The 21,651-nt window shown below is 46.8% G+C and overlaps 1 protein-coding gene across 2 annotated transcripts in view; it reads right to left on the reverse strand.

Moving 5' to 3' along the window:
• IQGAP1 (IQ motif containing GTPase activating protein 1) overlaps nucleotides 1-21,651 on the reverse strand; it is a 473,401-nt gene that overhangs the window by 301,693 nt on the left and 150,057 nt on the right. For both annotated transcript variants that reach the window (XM_069625145.1, XM_069625146.1), the window contains 2 exons: nucleotides 11,306-11,383; nucleotides 3,969-4,045 (listed from right to left, as the gene is read on the reverse strand). In XM_069625145.1, the coding sequence (XP_069481246.1) occupies nucleotides 3,969-4,045; nucleotides 11,306-11,383 (155 nt within the window). The remainder of the gene's footprint in view (nucleotides 1-3,968; nucleotides 4,046-11,305; nucleotides 11,384-21,651) is intronic.

Below are 21,651 nucleotides of genomic sequence, written 5' to 3' on the forward strand. Positions count from 1 at the left end.
CTTTTTTCCATTTCAAATGTGGGGGGCGACTCCCTGCAGCCCGGCAACATGCCCCTACTTTAATGTATACCCCCCCACCCATTTGTTTGGGGAAAAGGAGCAAAAAAAAGCGAAAAATGCGATTTAAACAACTGGGCCTTTTTTTCGCCCTCGCGATTTTCAACTTCGTATTTTTGGGGGCATTACCCCAATTTGTGCCGTATTTATGTATATTTTGACATTTGTAGTGCGTGCCGAACCCAAGGGCACCTGGGTGCTGTATAATAAAATATGTTTATGTTTGTTGAATTTATATAGCGCTTTAAGCCAAAGCGCTTTACAATATAACAACATGAGCATCTCTCATTTTTATACTGAATTAATCATTAACACGTCATTATCAGTGCAGCTAAAGTGAGTGCCTTTCAGTGCAGGTTATATCAGCATGAATGCCCGCTGAGGAGTGCTCAAAATGCAAAGAAAGAAAGCCCCTCTGACCCCCATGCCCCATTAGAGCCGGGCAAGGGTGTTTAAGGCACTGTGTGACACTTTGCTCCCCCCACCCACAAGAACAATAGCCTCCCAGTAAAGGTCAATGAAACAACACTTCACATCTCTGTTGCATTAAACGGGCATACATGTGGCTACTCTAGTCGTCCGCCACATGTTTTGGACTACAAATCCCATGAGCCTTTACTAATGACTTGCTGGTTAGAGTTGTTCTGCACACAATGCTCAGAAAGATGCTTGAAAGCATTTAGTTAGCTTAGGGGTCTGCAACATTTGGCGCTCCAAGTGTTTTGGACTACAAATTCCATCAGCCCTAGCCATCATATTAATGGTGAGGGATCATGGGAATCGTAGGCCAAAAACTCTGGAGAGCCCGAGTTAGATAAACGGCCATACCCGGCTCACAAGCTGGTCCTGAGAAGCCTTCAACGCAAACAAACGGCTCACAGCACAGAATTTTAAAAAAGAAATAATAAGGACGCCACCAATTAATTTACCATGTCCATAAGGGCAGCTGGCCAAAACAATGGCAAAGAAAGGAGACAAAGCAAAAGGACCTCATTCAGAAGCGACGAGATCTTCCAACAAGAGTGGCCTCTAAAGCAGCAACTCAGAATGGGCCACTCAGGGGGCAGCCCTTCTCAGATAGTGCCCAATGACACCCAGGGTACCAGGAACAGCGCCACACGTGCGACACCTGCAGCAGCACGGACTTAATGAGGGCGATTGCAATGCTTGGGCTTCTGCAGCCATAACTCTAATGGAGAAAAACCTGCAAGTCCCTGATTGCAAGCTGCTGTTGGCTGGAAAGCTAGGACTGGCTGAAGGAATTGGGCCTCATTGCAAGGGTGCCGGTGAGGGATACCGGCAAACTGCAATACCGTTTCTGCCACTTAGTCTGGCGGAATTACCGGCAGATGCCAAGTGGCAGAAGCGCCAGTAAATCCCCACTCCATGGAGTCCCATATGACTCCACGGGGGGGGGGGGATTTGCTGGCATTACTGACACCGGTATTACCGGGCTGGTAATACTGGCAGTTTTTTGCCGGTAGGCTGGCGGATATACCTCCAACTCAGACCTGGAAGTAAATCCACCAGCCTACCAGCAAACTGAGTGTGCTGGTGCGGTAACATGCTGGTATGCGGTAATACCAGTTACCGCAACAGCACACTCATAATGTAACGTATTGCCATCTTCGAGGGTGTGAAAGCCCTAGCCTTTTTAAAAAAAAAAAATCATAAAATGGCGTGGGTAGTTCCGTTTCTGAAAGGAAGGTCTGCTAATCATACCAAACCCCCAAATAATGTCTCCATGCCAAAATGATACAGGTGAGAGATCCTCCTGGCACTCTCATCCCCAGCTCTGCCGTGGCACAGGGCAGGTTCAAAGGTCTCATGTACATTCCCGTTTGGTGCTGGAACTCATGGTGACAGTAGGCAGATGTGTTTTTTTATCTTCTTAATCTGTTTCCAAATTTAATAATTGTATGCCTTAGTCAGTCTGGTGGCAGGTAAATCATTAAATATAAGCCCTGCCTGGTTGGGCCATGTGACTACTAATAGCACACAACTATACAGCCAGAGCAATTTGATATCAGACTAGTGCCAGCGAGGTAAGCGGGGCTCAGTTATGGCAAGATTGATGTTTATTAGTGTCTTGTCTGACTGTCACCAGAGCTACCATGTGGAACAATATGCCACCTTTTGCTCTTCCTGGAGGAAGGACAAAACCTCCTCTCAGGGCACAGGAACTCTCACTAGGAGATCTGCTTTGAAGGACGCACTGGCAAAGCCATACTTATACCAGGGAACTGACCACTGAAGTCGCTTTTGAAGTCGGCAAGCATGGGAAGGGGGCAGAGTGAAGAGAGAGGGGTGCTGAGAAAGAGGTTTAAGTATTTCGGTCTCTATTAGGGCTCTCTACCACTTAGTACCCCCCACACGCACATTTCCTGCAGGCCAGGCACTCTGGGTATACTGCCATGGGGAACGGGCCTCTTACATTGACCAGAAGGATTCATTTGACCACTGTTGGGAGTACAGTCTACTTTAAAGTCCTCTGCTACAGAGATGAAGACAGACGGCATCCAAGGAGGAGGAGAGCTCCGTCACCCAACCACCACCAAGGAACCATGGCGGTGAAAGGCTGTGGACCACAGTCTCTCTGCTGGCTGCACTGGAACCAGGACCGTGTCCAATGGAGGTGATGGATCGCCTGGGATGCTAGCCAATCTCCCTGGAGTGGAAGTACAGAAGTGAAGGAATTGCTTTGCCCCTGGAAACCTTGGTCTCGGTGTCCCAGCAACCACACAGCCAAGGTCTGTACCACCTCCACGTCCATTTGGGCACCTTTGACACTGCCCAAGATGCTGCAAGGGAACCGCCAGAACCATCCTTTACCTTGACGCTCGTCTCCCTACGCATTTCTGAGCTCTCTCGAAGCTGGAGCTCAGCCATCTCTGCATCTACGACCCATAGAGTCTTCAGGTGTTCCCAATTCAGCATCGCTACCTGGTCACCAGCTTCCTCGAGCGCGCAACCAATGTCGCTGCAGTGCCCCAGCACTGTCTTGAGCTTGCCAAGCCCTCTCCCCTGCTTCTCCGTCACCAATGTCACTGTTTTATATCGCTGGTGACCCGCCACCTCCAGCATCTTTGATCTGCAAGCCTACTCTGCCGACGGACAGCCCTGCAAGGTTGGGACTTGTCGCCGCTCCAAGATTTGACCACACCTGCCGCTAAAAGCACTTAGACGCCAGGTTTGACACAGAAAAGCCTTGCTCAATGCGGCTGAGCACCAAAAGACAAGTCTCAAAGGTACTGTGCAGGAGCCCTGTCCCCCGGGTACACTTTCTGGCACCATATTGACCATTAAGCCCCCCCCTTCTCTACATTCTGCATCAAAGTCCTATCCTTAAACAGTAACATTTTTGCCAATTTCTTGCCATATTAACCAATCCAGCCACAGCGTCCTTTCCATTCTCTGCATTTTATTTACAGGGGCGAGTTTTCCTGATGTACTCTGATTTAGTTTCTGTTTTATTGTTCAAAAGCCTATACTTTTATAGAACCTCGACTGGACACGATTTTATTTTGGATCCATTCTACATAAGTTGTTTGGGTTGGAACTGTCATCAGATCACAACCTTCCTCAAGATACAGCCTGCCTTCGGCCTGCGCTACCACACAAGGTGAAGGAGGTATAACTGATGGGCTTTGCCTGTTTCACCTCCATGCCTGGGGTCACTCCTGAGTAGTGGTTTAGTTGCCACTCAGTCCTGAAACCCTACAGAGCCGTAGTTATTACATCACAGACATCCCACATAATATGACACTGCATGGCACCTACAAACCCTAGCCTTGGGGAGCACATTGCATGCGAGAAGCAGTGTCACGAACCTTCTCCACTAAATGAAGCGCACACTCATCCTTATTGGCGTGTACAGCACAATGCTCGCGGCCGTGCCTTGCCACACATACCTGAGCGCATGGATGCAGTAGATGCAGCGAGGCATGTTCTTCCGGTCGTAGATGTCCGTGGTTTCAGGGTAAAAGATCTACAGGGCAAAGGAAATCAATAATTGTTTATGAAGTCTCACACAGCTTTCCTTAATGCTTAAATATAGCGTATCATTGTTTATCAAGACTCACACGGCTTTCCTTAATCTTAAATACAGTGTCTCGTCAATGTGTATCAAGTCTCACACAGCTTTCCTTGATCCTTAAATACAGCGTATCAATGTTTATCAAGTCTCACACTCCTTTGCTTAATCCTTAAATACAGTGTATCAATGCTTATCAAGTCCCACACTCCTTTCCTTAATGTCAGGGCTGGCTGGAGCAGGAATCAGGAAGAGTTTGGCTGGAGTAGTATTCAGGAAGAGTTTGTACATAGAATTAACATTGTGGTTGCCCAAGTCAAGATGGAGAGAAAGAAACTTAATCTGATTGGGTTAAGGAACAATGATACGTTTGGTTTGTCTGATTGGTGGATAGGATAATGGGTTGGATTCTTGGGAGGTGAGCAAGATTCTAAACTGCCTTTCATCCATAGTAATTCAGTGGCTGGTTGTGTATTAGTTAAGCTCCTTAAGGAAGGCCTTTCAGAGTTCAGAAGATTTACCAAAGAAGTAAGAAAATCTTTTTCTGAGCCAGAGCGAACTAGAAGACATCAGGTGGGATCGTTCTTTTTAAAAGCTAAAAGACTTTCACAGTGAACTTTCATCTTTCATAAGAAAAACTTAAAGAGATTACGAGTTTTAAAGTTTACTGAGTGAAAAGACGTTTTACAGTTCTATTACTATAAGAAAACACGTGTAAAGACTGTGCGCTCAAGTTTTAAAGTTGTTTACTGCATGAAAAGTGTTTCAAGACTGTTCAAACGCGTGCGCGATTCCGTGTGACGTCAGTAACGTTGTTATGGGAGCACGCGGGTATTCTGAGTGATAGAGCGTGTCCATATGAATAGTGCAAGTGTTTTTTGAGCGCGTGCACATTTTTAACGTGAGAGACTTTGCGTAAGAAAGCGCGTGTTGGGTTGCGATATAGCGCAAGTCCATTTTTAACTAAGCGCGAGTTGTTTTGAACACGTGTACAATTTTTAAGTGAGTGACGTTGCGTATAACCGCGTGCATTCGGTAGCGATAGAGCGCAAGTCCATTTACTTAGCGCGAGTTGTTTTTTTAGCGGACGTACACTTGTTTTCATGCGTGCATGTATTTGTTAATATGCGCGTGTGAATTTTATACGCGAGGACAATTTTTCACGTCTTGTGATTTTGTGTGTTTATCGCAAACGCGTGTCGAGAAAGAAATTATGCATTCGTATGTGTAAAAAGAAAAGATTCACACACAGAAGGAGAGCAGCATTCAAGAAAGTTTATGAGTTTCTATTTAATGTAATTTTTTGCAAAAGGAATTCAATTCTTCAAAGAAAGACTGCATTTCACAAAAGCATTTAAAACTCGAACTTTATAGAGTTAAAAGAACTTAAAAAGCAAAGAGAATATCTAAGTCTGTAAGGTGCTTGCAAGGGTCATTCCTTTAGGATTCTAAAGAGACTTGAATGCCTTGAGACTATATGCACTAAGCATGATAATTGTTTAGAAGATATTCCATACAGATAATTAACCTCTAAGTCTTATACAGAGGTTTAAGAGGTAATGAAGTTAGAGTTTATTTTAATATAATTATAGAAAAGAATTTTATATTAATATATAAGTAACCAAGTGTTTTTGTTTACTACAGATACCAGAGCCTACCAGACGGTTGCAGGGCTGCAGTGTTTCAGTTGTTATTTTCTCCAAATTCCCCTTTCCCTTTCTTGGGGTTCTCAGCTCAGTTTATACTTAAGGGTTGAGAGTTGAACTCCTGGTGAGGGTCTGTGGGGCCAGCATCAGCTCCTGTGGAATTCAGTCAAGCCGGACCCTGACACTTAATCCTTAAATACAGCGTATCAATGTTTATCAAGTCACACACTGCTTTCCTTAATCTTTGAATGCAGCGTATCAATGTATCAAGTCACACACTGCTTTCCTTAATCTTTAAATACAGTGTATCAAGTCACACACTGCTTTCTTTAATCTTTAAATACCCAGTGTATCAATGTTTGTCAAATCACCTGCTGCTCCACACCAATATTAAAATACAGTGTGTCAATGTTTATCAACCCATACAATGCTCTCCCTAACCCTTAAATACAGTGTACATTTCAGCTTGTATGTAACAACTCCACCGTGACAATTTCCTCTCCATCAAATTCTGTGGAGTCAATTATGTTGAAAGCATTTCTATTGTAATTGTGAACTGCTTAAAGGGTAAGAGGTGAGTGATGGAGGCAGCATGAGGTGCGGTCAGTGGCAACCCCCCTTGACTGGCGGAACAGCTCAGTGGGTACATGCAGGCAGAGGAGAAAGAGTGATGGGGAAAGACATTTAAGGGGAAGACCAGTTGAGCAAGAAGAATTGAAAAGGGGTGGGAGCGAATATGGGCATTCACACAAGGTAACCGGAAATGGTGCATGTTCGGTGCATCATGTGCTGGCTGGGGTTGGGGGGAGCCGAATGAGGGGCTCACAAGGTTCCTCCCAATTAACCGCAGACATTTCTATTAACAGAAGCATTGAGGAATTAACTATCTGGACATGTCGCATAGTTCTGCATTGCATTTACATGTGTGTTCCTGTGGCGAATTGCCAATTTACTGTACACTTCCCAGCGAGCTTTGCGGGTACATGAAAAGTCAACTCAAAGTTCCGTATGTGAGGAGTGAAGTAAAACCCTCCCAAGTCCCCCTAACCACAGGAAAGGGAGCTCGAAACTTCTTTGAGGGTGAATAGACTTAGACACTTCTGCCGAATGCCCTAACACATGGACCCCAACATGAAGCAGCAGGAAAAAGCTGCCAAAAATCACCAAAGCCATGGAAGAGACACACTGTGCTGCGGCCGCCATGCTGCTGAAGATCTCACCCAAGAGAGAACAGATCTCACCCCAGGAGAGAACAGTCAACTTACAACCCAAAGAGAGAAAAGATCTCACCCCAGGATAGAAAAGCTATCACCACAGGAGAGAAAAGTCAGTTTACAACCCCAGGAGAGAAAATCTCCCACCCAAGAGGGAAAAGCTCTCACCCCAAGAGAGAAATGCTCCCACCCCAAGAGAGAAAAGCTCCCACCCCAAGAGAGAAAAGATCTCACCCCAAGAGAGAAAAGATCTCACCCCAGGACAGAAAAGCTCCCACCCCAGGAGAGAAAAGCTCTCACCAAAGAGAGAAAAGATCTCACCCCAAGCGAGAAAAGATCTCACCCCAGGAGGGAACAGTCAATTTACAACCCCAAGAGAGAAAAGACCTCACCCCAAGAGAGAAAAGATTACACCCCAAGAGAGAAAAGATCTCACCCCAAGCGAGAAAAGATCTCACCCCAAGCGAGAAAAGATCTCACCCCAGGATAGAAAAGCTCTCACCCCAGGAGAGAACAGTCAGTTTACAACACCAGGAGAGAAAAGCTCCCACCCCAAGAGAGAAAAGCTCTCACCCCAAGAGAGAAAATCTTTCACCCCAAGAGAGAAAAGATCTCACCCCAAAGAGAAAAGATCTCACCCCAAGAGAGAAAAGATCACAAGCCAAAGAGAAAAGATCTCACCCCAAGAGAGAAAAGATCTCACCCCAAGAGAGAAAAGATCTCACCCCAAGAGAGAACAGTCAGTTTACAACCGTAGGAGAGAAAAGCTCCCACCCCACGAGAGAAAAGCTCTCACCCCAAGAGAGAAAATCTCTCACCCCAAGAGAGAAAAGTTCTCACCCCAAGAGAGGAAAGATTACACCCCAAGAGAGAAAGATCTCACCCCAAGAGAGAAAAGATCTCACCCCAAGAGAGAAAAGATCTCACCCCAAGAGAGAACAGTCAATTTACAACTCCAAGAGAGAAAAGATCTCACCCCAAAGAGAAAGGATCTCACCCCAAAGAAAAAAGGATCTCACCTCAGGAGAGAAAAGATCACACCCCAAGAGAGAAAAGAGCTCACCCTAGGAGAGAAAATATCTCATCCCAAGAGAGAACAGTCAAAAGATCTCACCCCAGGAGAGAAAAGATCTCACCCCAGGAGAGAAAAGATCTCACCCCAGGAGAGAAAAGAGCTCACCACAGGAGAGAAAAGAGCTCACCACAGGAGAGAAAAGAGCTCACCCTAGGAGAGAAAAGTTCTCACCCCAAGAGAGAAAAGATCTCACCAAAGGATAGAAAAGCTCTCACCCCAGGAGAGAACAGTCAGTTTACAACCCCAGGAGAGAAAAGCTCCCACCCCAAGAGAGAAAACCTCTCACCCCAAGAGAGAAAATCTCTCACCCCAAGAGAGAAAAGCTCTCACCCCAAGAGAGGAAAGATTACACCCCAAGAGAGAAAAGATCTCACCCCAAGAGAGAAAAGATCTCACCCCAAGAGGGAACATTCAACTTACAACCCCAAGAGAGAAAGGATCTCACCCCAAGAGAGAACAGTCAATTTACAACCCCAAGAGAGAAGAGATCTCACCCCAAAGAGAAAGGATCTCACCCCAAAGAGAAAGGATCTCGCCCCAAGAGAGAAAGGATCTCACCCCAAGAGAGAAAATATCTCACCACAGGAGGGAAAAGAGCTCACCCTATGAGAGAAAAGTTCTCACCCCAAGAGAGAACAGTCAACTTAAAACCCCTTGAGAGAACAGAACTCACCCCAAAGAGAAAAGATCTCACCCCAAAGAGAAAAGATCTCACCCCAAAGAGAACATATCTCACCCCAAGAGAGAAAAGATCTCACCTCAAGAGAACAGTCAACTTACAACCCCAAGAGAGAAAAGATGTCACCCCAAGAGAGAAAAGATCTTGTCCGAGAGGGAAAAGATCTTACCCGAGGATAGAAAAGCTCTCACCCCAGAAGAGAACAGTCAGTTTACAACCCCAGGAGAGAAAAGTCAACTTACAACCCCAAGAGAGAAAATATCTCAACCCAAGAGAGAAAAGATCTCACCCCAAGAGAGAACAAATCTCACCCCAAGAGAGAACAAATCTCACCCCAAGAGAGAACAGTCAACTTACAACCCCAAGAGAGAAAAGATCTCACTCCAAGAGAGAACGGTCAAATTACAACCCCAAGAGAGAAAAGATCTCTCCCCATGAGAGAAAAGATCTCACCCCAAGAGAGAACGGTCAACTTACAACCCCAAGAGAGAAAAGATCTCACTCCAAGAGAGAACGGTCAAATTACAACCCCAAGAGAGAAAAGATCTCTCCCCAAGAGAGAACGGTCAACTTACAACCCCAAGAGAGAAAAGATCTCACTCCAAGAGAGAACGGTCAAATTACAACCCCAAGAGAGAAAAGATCTCTCCCCAAGTGGGAAAAGATCTCACCCCAGGAGAGAAAAGATCTCACCCCAAGAGAGAACGGTCAAATTACATCCCCAAGAGAGAACAGAACTCACCCCAAACAGAAAAGATCTCACCCCAAAGAGAGAAAATATCTCACCCCAAGAGAGAAAAGATCTCACCCCAAGAGAGAAAAGATCTCACCCCAAGAAAGAAAGGATCTCACCCCAGGAGAGAAAAGATCTCACCCCCAGAGAGAACAGATCTCACCCCAAGAGAGAACAGATCTCACCCCAAGAGAGAACAGATCCCACCCCAAGAGAGAACAGATCTTGCCCCAGGAGAGAAAAGATCTCACCCCAAGAGAGAACAGATCTTACCCAAGAGAGAAAAGATCTCACCCCAAGAGAGAACGGTCAAATTACAACCCCAAGAGAGAAAAGATCTCTCCCCAAGAGAGAAAAGATCTCACCCCAAGAGAAAACAGTCAACTTACAACCCCAAGAGAGCAAAGATCTCTCCACAAGAGTGAAAAGATCTCTCCCCAAGAGTGAAAAGATCTCACCCCAGGAGAGAACAGATCTCTCCCCAAGAGAGAAAATATCTCACCCCAAGAGAGAACAGTCAACTTACAACCCCAAGAGAGAAAAGATCTCACCCCAAGAGGGAAAAGATCTCACCCCAAGAGAGAAAAGATCTCTCCCCAAGAGAGAAAATATCTCACCCCAAGAGAGAACAGTCAACTTACAACCCCAAGAGAGAAAAGATCTCACACCAAGAGGGAAAAGATCTCACCCCAAGAGAGAACAGATCTTACCCCAAGAGAGAAAAGATCTCACCCCAAGAGAGAACGGTCAAATTACAACCCCAAGAGAGCAAAGATCTCTCCACAAGAGTGAAAAGATCTCTCCCCAAGAGTGAAAAGATCTCACCCCAGGAGAGAACAGATCTCTCCCCAAGAGAGAAAATATCTCACCCCAAGAGAGAACAGTCAACTTACAACCCCAAGAGAGAAAAGATCTCACCCCAAGAGGGAAAAGATCTCACCCCAAGAGAGAAAAGATCTCTCCCCAAGAGAGAAAATATCTCACCCCAAGAGAGAACAGTCAACTTACAACCCCAAGAGAGAAAAGATCTCACACCAAGAGGGAAAAGATCTCACCCCAAGAGAGAAAAGATCTCTCCCCAAGTGAGAAAATATCTCACCCCAAGAGAGAACAGTCAACTTACAACCCCAAGAGAGAAAAGATCTCACCCCAAGAGGGAAAAGATCTCACCCCAAGAGAGAAAAGATCTCTCCCCAAGAGAGAAAATATCTCGCCCCAAGAGAGAACAGTCAACTTACAACCCCAAGAGAGACAAGATCTCACCCCAAGAGGGAAAAGATCTCACCCCAAGAGAGAAAAGATCTCTCCCCAAGAGAGAAAATATCTCACCCTAAGAGAGAACAGTCACCTTACAACCCCAAGAGAGAACGGATCTCACCCCAAGAGAGAAAAGATCTCACCCCAGGAGAGAAAAGATCTCACCCTTTACTAAAACCAGGTCTTATTTTGATGGACACGGCCTTGGTCTTCACCAATGGCTGCGGGGTCTGCACAGATAAAGTACATTACACGGTAGAGGTAGATTTGATTGCAGAAGATTTGCACAAAGACCATTTCAACTAATTTCACCGCAAATGTATGTGGGGTGGTTTAGGGTAATAATAAAGGTGTGGGGGGGCTACCCCCACATACATGCGAGGAGAAATGTCATAAAACAAAAGCCCTCAATGTAGTCAGATGGATTCCATTACACGCTGCAGTATATGGACATGCTTTAGTGTCAGCATGCATCGCTTCTCCTTGGCCCTGTGCAGCATGCATCCAAGCGCTATTAAGCAGCACAATAATCCCTGACCATCAAGGGCGACCTATCTGCCCACCTGGCTCTCACAACCACCCCCTGGGCAATGCTCTCCTGTGCGACTTACCTTAGGCAGACCAATTTCAGACATGGCGTTCAGCCACTGGATCACGTTATCCGTGTGCCGGAAGTGGAGGCCCGTCGCCTGCGGAGGAACAAAGTGCAGCGTCAGAATCACCGCATCCACTGCAGATGTGTTCGTTATCTTGAACTTTTCATCTTTTGACTTGCATTCATTCTTTCTAATCATTGCACGCTCAGACAACCCACAGCGCCATGAGGCCATGGACCACAGCGCAATGAGGCCATATCAATGGACCACAGCACTATGAGACCATAGCAACGGACCACAGCGCTATGAGAACATACCATGGACCATAGCGCTATGAGACCATACGAACGGACTACAGCGCTATGAGACCATACCAATGGACCACAGTGCCATGAGAACATACCAATTGACCATAGCGCTATGAGACCATAGCAACGGACCACAGCGCTATGAGACCATATCAACGGACCACAGTGCTATGAGACCATAGCAACGGACCACAGCGCTATGAGGCCATACCAATGGACCACAGCGCTATGAGGCCATACCAATGGTAGATGAGCACTTTACAAATGACAAGTAATAGAACAAGTCTCATCAGCACCTTAATCAGGAGCAAACCACAGGCTGTAGAGTATTCTTTCCCGGGGCAGTATTTTCTTTTTTCACACTGACGTAAATGCACAATTTACTACAGCCTGGCAGGAGCATCTCAATCTTGTGCCACCCCACCCATGCCCCTCCCCCCACCAATAGCGCATTGCGGTTTTCATGTAACTAAGTAAGCCTCGTTGTAACAGCGCCACGATGCCCCAGGGCCGCTTTATCAATGGAAAAAATAAATAAATAAAATAGGGGTGCTAGAGGTGCTGCAGCACCCCCATACATCGACAAAGAAGTTGACTGCTGGCAGCACGTTCTGCAAGTGTTTCTGGGTCTGCAATGTATGCAAATGTGTAAAAGGGGCAGGCGCCCAGCAGGAGGGGGCAGAGAAGTTAGAGTCCCTGCCTCACCCATAAAGTAGGTCATTTCAGGTAACGATCAGCTGTTGTCTGATGCTGGCTCATCTCAAAGGTTCCTGGATTCAGTGCTGGATTTTAGCATTTTTATCAGCTGTCTTGATTCTCTTGCCAATGGCCGGCTTTCTGTTCATGTCCACGCATACACCTGGTGCAGCAGCATGTTGCTAACATGTTTTGAAACATGTTCAGAGAATAGTTTAAAGCATGTGTGTTCTAGATTGGTGTAATTTCGGACACTTTGCTAGCGGTTTATTAAAAAAATGGCCGGACTTCCATTTTGGTTTGCTATTTTTTTTGTTCTCTGTCCAGTAATATAAATAAACAACCAGTATTTTTTGGAATTCAGTTTTGATCGGGACAAAAAAGTGGCTCATAGTTCTGCAATTATGGGAAATGCTGTGACAAATGGTTCCTTTTAAAGCACAAAAGATCAAATTAATGGCAGAGAACCCCTATGTACTATTGGGGCTAATATTCTAACAGTATGGACTCATTCCTTCTTAGCAGGGTTGCTAAACGAGACAGTAACAGTTCCACAAAGAATGCCGCCATTTCTAAGTATGACTGACAGACGCTTCCTTCATTGCGATAGTGTCTACACGTCTCTGAGGTTTTGCTATACGTGTCGTGACACTGTGCTGATATTTCTGATCAGTTTCAGGAAAGAGTCAAATGGCTGAATGGATCAATCGTTTGAACCTTCTCCATATTGCCACTCTCAACTCTCGCTCTGCCGTCAAACACTTCTCTGACATCTGCCGGCTCCTTGAAGAACTAGACCTCGATGTCCTTGGTCTTACTGAGACATGGTTCACGGCCAGCTCTGTTACGAGCTTTGAACCTCTCCTCCCTGATGGCTACAAGATCCTCTCAGCACCCAGATCCTCCCAGTCCGTGGGGGGTAGCCCTGATCTTTCCTGAGTGGATTCCTGCCTCTATCATTCCCACTCAGACCTACTCCTCTTTTGAATGCCTTGTCTGTAGGCTTTCTCTCTCTCCTACCTATTCTCTTACTGTGGTTACCATCTACCGGCCTCCTGGTCAAATCACCTCATTTCTCTCTGAGTGGGCAGACCTCTCCTCCTCCCTCCTGGCCTCTACCACTCAACTCCTCCTCAGTGACCTCAATATACATTGAGACTCTCCTTGCTCCTCCTCTGTGCTCTTCCGTGACCTCTGCATCTCCCTCTCCCCATCCATCCTCCCCTCTGGCCCGACTCTGCAGGGCACACACTCGATGTCTTGATCTTCCTCTGACCTCCCCCTCTCTCCTGGAGCGATCACGCCCTCCTCTCCTCTCATCTCTCCCTATCCCCCCCCACCCCCCGAAGCCAAGCCTACCCCACCACTGCCTACCTTCTCGGACATCTGGCCCACGAAGCGTGTGTCATTTGAGGCTTTCGCCATGACCCTCTCCCCCAACCCCCAAGCCCCCACCTCTAGCTGTCTCACATCCTGACACAGCCCTGTCTCTGCTCTGCTCTTTAATTTCTGATACGCTTGATGCTCTTGCCCCTGTCATGAGGATCCGTTTGAAGTCCAAAGCCAAGTGCAATTCCTGGTATGACTCCGACCTAGCTACACTTAAACGTAAGTGTAGGGCGGCTGAGAGGAAATGGAGGGCTACTTGCTCATCCTCTGACAAACTGGCCTACTGCCTGCTCCAAAGGCAATACCGACTCTCTGTCTGTACCAAGAAGAGAGTCCACATTCAAGTCTGTCTCTACAGCATCTAACAACTCGGCCAAACTCCTTAAACTCTGCAAGGAGCTGGCCAACCCTGCTGCAGTCTCTACCCCTCCTGTTGCCTCTCAGGCTCTTTGCAATGAGCTTGCCCTTTCACTTCATCTCAAAAACCCATGACATCCTGTCCAATCTCTCCACCCCTCCCCTCCTCTCCCCTCTCCGTCTGTGCTTGCAGACCCTCCTTTAGCCACCCTCCCACCATCCTTCTCGTCCTTTCCTCTTTTCACCCCTGACGAGGTTGCTAGACAAGTCCGATCTATGAAAGCCTTGTCAAAACAGGTTCATCCCTATTCCTCTAAAACCATCCAGGACCACATTGACACCCTTGCTCTGGCCCTTGCTGATTTTTGCAACCACTCCTTTGCCCCAGGATCCTTCCCCTCCCCCCTGAAGCACTCCCTTGTGCATCCTCTTCTCAAGAAACCCACAGCTGATCCTTCTTGTCCAGCTTAGTATCGCCCAATCTCCATTACTCCATTTCTAGGCAAACTCCTGGAAAAGCTGGCCATCTCTCAGCTTAACCTTCATTCCAATTCTGTTGGCGGTCTCCATGACCACCAGTCTGGATTCAGAGCTGCCAAAAGCACGGAAACTGCTCTCCTGAACATCCGTTAAGATCTGCTCTCCAACCTCAACTCTGACATTACCTCTGTCCTCATCCTACTCGATCTCTCTTCTGCCTTTGACACGGTCAACCATACCATCCTGCTCAACCGTCTCTGTGATAACCTGGGTATCACGATCAGGCTCTGGCTGGCTGACCTCTTTCCTCTCTGGACGACCCTCCCAGGTCCAACTTGGGTCCTTCCTATCATCTATCTACCTGTGGTGTTCCCCAGGGGTTTAACCTCTCGACCTGGCTTTTCAACCAATACTTGGCAACTCTCACCTGCTGCATTTCCATTTTCTGCTCAAATGTCCAGTGCTACGCTGACGACACTCAACTCATTTTCAGGCTGCCCTATGCCACCTCCTCTCCCTCTCTCATCTCTGATTGCCTAACTGCCATTCAAGATGGGTGTGCCGCCAATGATCTTTGTCTGAATGCCAGCAAGACGGAGATCCGCCTCAACGGCACACCTTCGCCATCCTTCCCCCACTCTCTTTAGCCGGCCTCTCTTGGCCCTCCTCCTACCCCCACCTGCGAGGCTAAGAATCTTTGACTCCACACTGTCCTTCTCCGCTCACATCTCTGATGTCTCTAAAAAGTCACATTTCCTACTGCACCTCCTCAGAGGTACTCTGCCTTTCCTCTCCTTCCCCCAGAAGCTCATGGTCTCCCAAGCTCTGGTTCTCTCTAGGTTGGAATATTGTAACATCCTCTTTCTAAACCTACCTGCCTCTACTCTCCACCCTCTGCAACTAATCCAAAACAGGACTGCGAGACTTGTCTTTGGCCTCAAGCCCTGGGATCCTATCTCTCCAGCTCTGAAATCTCTGCACTGGCTCCCAGTGGCTGCGGGGATTAAATTTAAAACCCTCTGCATTAAGGCTTTCTGGGGACTGGGTCCAAATTACCTTCAGCTATCCCACCGTAAATACCTCCCCTCTCGAGCTCTTCACTCCTCTACCTCCAACTCCCTTAAGGTCAGCCGTTTTTCAAAGAAACGAACTGGGGGTAGATCTGGCTTGCTTCGGCTGGGGCCTCCCTCTGGAACAGCCTCCCTGCCACTCTGAAACTTGAGGCGAACAATCTCTGGTTCCGGAAGCACCTCAAGACCTTCCTCTTTTCTAATGCCTTCGCTCCTCCTCTCCCCGGCTGATCTGTTCTCTTGGCACCGTGCACATGGCCACCCTCTGTCCTCCAGACCCAGGTACCTGCTCACCCTGCCACCATCCCGCACTGCCTCTGGGCCACCCCTTGCACTGGGATCTGTATCCATACACCCCCCCACCCTTTTTCTTCCTGCACTTATCAGACCTACCCGGTCTGCTGCCTTAAACCCAGCACTTGCAAATTGCTGGCTGCACTACCACTGTTTGTTGCCTTTATTATTTATTTATTATTATTGATCTGTTTCTCCTCTGCTTCGCACTTTCCACCCCTCCCCCTCTCCCATGCACCTTTTCCCCTCCCCTTCTCCCATGCACTTGCGTGTTCTCAATGTCACTGGGCCTAGTAAGATCGCTGTTTTGTTCTCCCCTGTTCCCCTCCCTTGCCTTGTCGCGCTCTGAAACACTTGAGTACGAACGCGATAGAAATAAAATATCAATATTAATATCAATTCTGACCTCCCTCTTCATGTGCAAATATTGAGGACACTGGCGGGCAGTGTAAGAATCGTGTACTTCTTTAGGGCACATCCTGATATACGGGGCTTAATCCAATACCGTTCGTGGCGTCTTCAACCCATGCAACTGAAAAGTTAGCAGCACTTCAACAAACTGAGCAGCTTTAGAAAGGTATCAGCCTATTTTTACATTTCCGGTTCTGCTTTGAAGGCACACCCTCTATTTGTCAATATTTTTGGCACAGTCACAAGTTAGGCAAGTGTTATATGTTACTAACACTTGTCAAGTCCTACAGGCCTGCCAGTGGCAGAAGCCATGTGCCGAAATATACATCCGTCTGTTAATGCACCTGCTGCAGAGATCTAGATGTAATCTGCAAGTTCCAACCATGGCGAGATAGCCTTGATGGTTAATGTGCCTGCTGCAGAAATGCGATTCAAATGCACGTCATGAATCCCAGCTCAGCTGACCTAACCATTGTATAGCTCTAATGTGGCAGGAAGAGCACACATTTCCCAGCGTGCCTGCTGTACTTTGAATGTAACAGTATGGTGCCTTTTAGCGGAACTTCTATATCTCTAAAGGGATTATTGGGTATTTCTCCTCACTATGTCTATACCGCAGAAAAGAGGTATTCATGAGTTGTGTTATAAAATAGCATATGGGATGGCAACAAAAATCCTTCAATATCCAAAACACTGTGCAACATAAATGTATCAAAACATTGCTTTTAATTGCAAAATATGTTGCATATTACATCACAATTAAAAGTGATTAATCACAAAGTGGTCAGGTACAAAGTGCTTGAGGCCTAGTAAGTGAACGCGATGCAATATTAGTTCATCAACATTTCACTGTAACTTCCAAAGTAGTGGGGCCCCTCTAAGTATGAGAACGACCGAAAGAGCACACGTGCGTTTGCCTTTAATAACATCACATAGATATGTCCTGTATGGTCTCTTCCTGATGACCTCATTCTTGATGACCTCATGATGTCATCAGTCTTATGCAAGAATAGTTGACACTGCGTTTTGGCCTCTTTATAGAGTACGCAAAAAGTCCCTCGTTCATAGAAAGCACCCTCCCTTCATCAGAAGAGCACACTTCGCTATACACACAACAGGTCTCCCCGGTGTCGCGATTGGTTTGCATGTTACAATCTATTTGCAGAAGTTGGATTCAGAGACACAAACCTCTTCGGGGTCCCCCCTGGCACGTGTGCAAACATGTTGGCGGGCTGATAGCAGCGTCACTGCACACTACCCAGCGGTCGCGTGTACACAGTAGGGGCAGCTTACAGCAACGCGGGGGTGCTTTTGAGTTGACAGTCGGGTTGCACCGCGCATGCGGCTGCATAGCGCTTTCCTCCCCCTCATCCTCACACCAATGGATAGACTTTTCATGTTGCTGCCGCCTGGCGGCGTCTCTTATAGCCAAACCGATCTAGCAGCCGTTTGTAGCAGGTCTCCACCAATAAACATGGGCCCTTATGTGCATTTCTGTTTGGTGGGATTCCAAGACAAAGTGGATTCACCAAGAGTCGCCATCATACCATGCCAGGGGAGCCGAGTACGGGGGCTCCGGGGCTCGTCCCCCCCTGCCCCCTCCGGCCGGAGAGAAGTGATGCAGCATGGATGGCCCTTTCCATCGATGCTGCCTCACTTCTCTCTGGCCGGGTATAATCGCGAACATGTCTGATTAAGCCCTCCCCTCTAGGACTCATTGGTGTATGGTCCTGGAGGGGAGGGCTTAGGCGCAGCGGTATTCAAACTGTGGGGTGCACCCCTCTGGCGGGCCGCAGCCTCATGCCCAGGGGGGAGGCGGGGGGCGCGCATCCACAGTTTGAAAAAAATAAAATAAAAAAAAAGATGGATAAATGACCAAAGGGTCGGACTGTGCCGATCCACGGCCCCTGCCACACCTGCTTAGTGCCACAGGGGCCGGGCCCTTGTGAGGTCTCAGGCTCCATTAGGAGCCTATTTATGAAGACAAAAGAAAAAGCGCCCACCTTTTGCCTTGATGATGGTCATCACAGCAAAAGAATGTGTGTGCTTTTTTTTGTCTTCATGAATAGGCTCCTAATGGAGCCTGAGGCCCCACAAAGACCTGGCCTCTGTCACACTATGGGTGGTGTCAGCCGGGTCGGATTGGCCCCTGGCCGGGCCAAAATCGTCCCTGGGGAGTAAGGGCCGGTTTCAGGCCATGCTTGGGCCGGTTTGAAAACATTTTTGGGGAAAAATTCATTTTTTTCAAATTTATTTTTTCATTTTTTATTCTTCAAAAACCTTTCATCCTTCTTGGGTCGATATGAGTCCCAACATAGGTTGGGTGATATTGTATGCATATTTATGCTATAAAAAAGAGCTTAAGGGTAAGTGCTATATAATAGCATATTGTCATGTGGCCTTGGACGTCTGCTTGGAGTCACAGTAATTTGACACTATGGATCTATACACACAGATATGAATGATACGTATGGTGATCCATTCTTGTATGAAATGTACATCACCTTAGTGAAGTCATAACCATATTTTTCGTAGTTTAGTGTACTTAGGCACAATGCTATTTGATGCCACTTCCTGTTTTGTCAAGGGGTGAAAGGTTGTGTTTAATCGCTTCCCGGGATGTCACTTTGGTGTGGGGTCAAATTACATCACTTTCGGTGATATCATCAGAGGTCAAGTGTCGTGAGGCGAGGGGTGGGCCACTTTTGTGAGGCGAGGGGTGGGCCACTTTTTTTTGGGTGACCGAGCCTATTTCTTGTCCCAGTCTGACCCTGGGTGGCAGCAGTGGTGTGGAACTGCCCAAGTGTCACAGAAGTGCTAGAACATATTTGGGCACAGGCACCTACTGTTTTACAAATTAAGCACTTGGTATACACATGCAGTTGCAATTAAATGTTCATTAAAAAAGTATGCCCTCAAGAGTATGCTATCACAGAGAAACGGGGACCCCAAAGCCAGTTCAACTACCCACTCCCAGGTGTGCTACTGAACAGGTAGATGTAAGTCGAGAGCCAACCAACCTCTTCCTCCTATCTGTGCTACTGTACCATACAAATTAGGGGGAATCGCTCTCCTGCAGCCTCTCTCCCAGTCATCGATTCTTGATGATTTACTGGTGCAGTCGTAGTCCAAAACATCTGGAGAGCCACATGTTTAAGATGCCTGGCTTTAAGGAACAGGAAGTAAAATAATCCATGAAAGTAACAGGAGTATGACGTTCCTGGATCTACATGGGTAGAATAAAAGTAGACTAGAAGAACAGCCTGGGGGCATCAAGTTTATGTAGGATGGAATGGTGGGGGTCTGAGTCACCTGAGGAGACAGGGGTATCTCACAGGTCTGAAACCTGGCAATCCACTTTACAATAAAAGACAACATGGAGAGAGGTGATGTCTCTGTGTGGCCTGTAAATCTGCCGAGATACCACCAAACTGTACTACCATTACTGCCACTTGGTCTGGCGGTATTACTGCCGGATTACAAGTGGTGGTAGGCAGTGTTAGTCCCCATTAATTGGAGTCCATAGGACTCCATGGTGGATTTCAGCGGTATTACTGCTGGTAGTCATTTTGCTGGTGGTAATATCCCAAATTGTTCTATTTTGGGCGGTATGGTGGAGGAAATACGTCCAGCTTCTTGCTGGAGGATTTTCCTCCACCTTTGCCCTCAAACTCATAGTTTGGCAGTGGGATAATGTGGCTCTATACGGTATTACCAGTGTTGCCAGTCAGAACTCAATTTACCTCAGCAATGTATTCAGTTCTCTGTTTTATGTCCTGACACTTAAAATGTGCGATTTGCATTACAAGCTGTGTGCTGCAGACTGCTTCCACTCTAAGCGGGGGATAAGCTAGGACTGTGGGGACTGAGACGGCAGGACCTTTCAACCTTTTGCCACAAGGGGCCTTCACTGAGTCTTGGAGGGGCATCACCTTAACTCATTGCTTTCCAACACTGGTTCCTCTACATCAGCCTCTTGCTGACATAGAAGGGTTTATAGCTGTTCAGTGGGCATTCAGTGGTTAAGATCTATGCTGGCCTGCCATCTTGTGATAAACGGCAGCTATTAACCTTAAATGTGTTGCCATTGAAAGTCTCACTTCTCCCACAGAAACAGCAGAGCCCGCTTGCCAGTGCCTGATAATCCCAAAATTCTCTGTTATTTTATGCAAAGCTGCATTTTATTTTTATAAGGTTATTTTACTCACTGAATGCTGATCAAGTGTTTTAAGTCTGGATTTTATTAACTGGGTGCTTGTAATTGCAGCACAAGCACTCTTTACAATCTAAACTAGAGGTGTGTTTACAATGTTGATTGTTCCAAAATACATCTCCTAGTGTGCTGCTTTGGGTCTGGTGGCCCCCTTTAAGCTGTACAAAATGATACATTGTCTGGTTGACATACTATGTGATTTGTGTATTTTATAAAGGAAACTAAGACCACTAGAACTCACCACCCCAGAAACTCCCAATCCCACCTTTGGGGGCATTCCTGTGGACATGGGAACACAAAGGAAAGAATGAATAAAAAAGTATTTGCCTTCAAGAGGAAGCTAGACCTTTGCAAAAGAACAGTTGGAGCGGGGCAAGGCACCTAGCAACATTAAGGTCCAGCTTTGATGAATACTTCCCTGAAGTAAATGCTGGCATTAATGACTGGGTGATGCAGACTTTTCTGGCAGAGGAGGTGGTGCATCATCCATTTGATGCCCAGGAAGAGCTGATTGAGGTTCAGTCGGACACTACTCTGCAATCTGAATTTAGGAACATTGCAGTGGGTGAATTTTGACTGAAGGTAATCCTGGAGTATCCTACATTGGCACGGTCTGCTATACAGTCGCTCTTACCCTTTGGGTCTTAGTACTTGTGCGAAATAGGCTTTTCAGCATTGGCTTTTTTACTGACTCCTTCGTTTTTTGAATAAGGGGTGTTTCAAATGAATGTTGAAAACCCGGAAAGTGGGAGTTTTTAAAACATGGAGACAACCATGGCTACAACATTTAGACGCAAGTGCTTCCATCAGACCCAAACATCACCTGGGTGCAGGGTGAGCCTGGGTAACTGCTTTTTAACATTGTACACTGCTTCACCAGAATTTCTGGTAAACTACAATGTTAAAAGCAGTTAACACTCTCCCCCCCCCCCCCCCCCCCCCCAAGTCTGAAACCACACTTGATTGCATTATACTTCAGCCAGGATTGCATTATACTTCAGCCAGGATTGCATTATACTTCAGCAGCACATCTGATGTGTCCACTGAAAGGTTTAAGATTAAGCTACATCCCGAACTCTATCTGGTTACCCAGAGGTAACATCTTAGCAAATGTCACTTGTGGCTGGCCAATCTACAGCAGCA

This window comes from Ambystoma mexicanum, chromosome 11, assembly GCF_040938575.1.
Source record: "Ambystoma mexicanum isolate Mex_15411 chromosome 11, UKY_AmexF1_1, whole genome shotgun sequence".
Taxonomy (NCBI): domain Eukaryota; kingdom Metazoa; phylum Chordata; class Amphibia; order Caudata; family Ambystomatidae; genus Ambystoma; species Ambystoma mexicanum.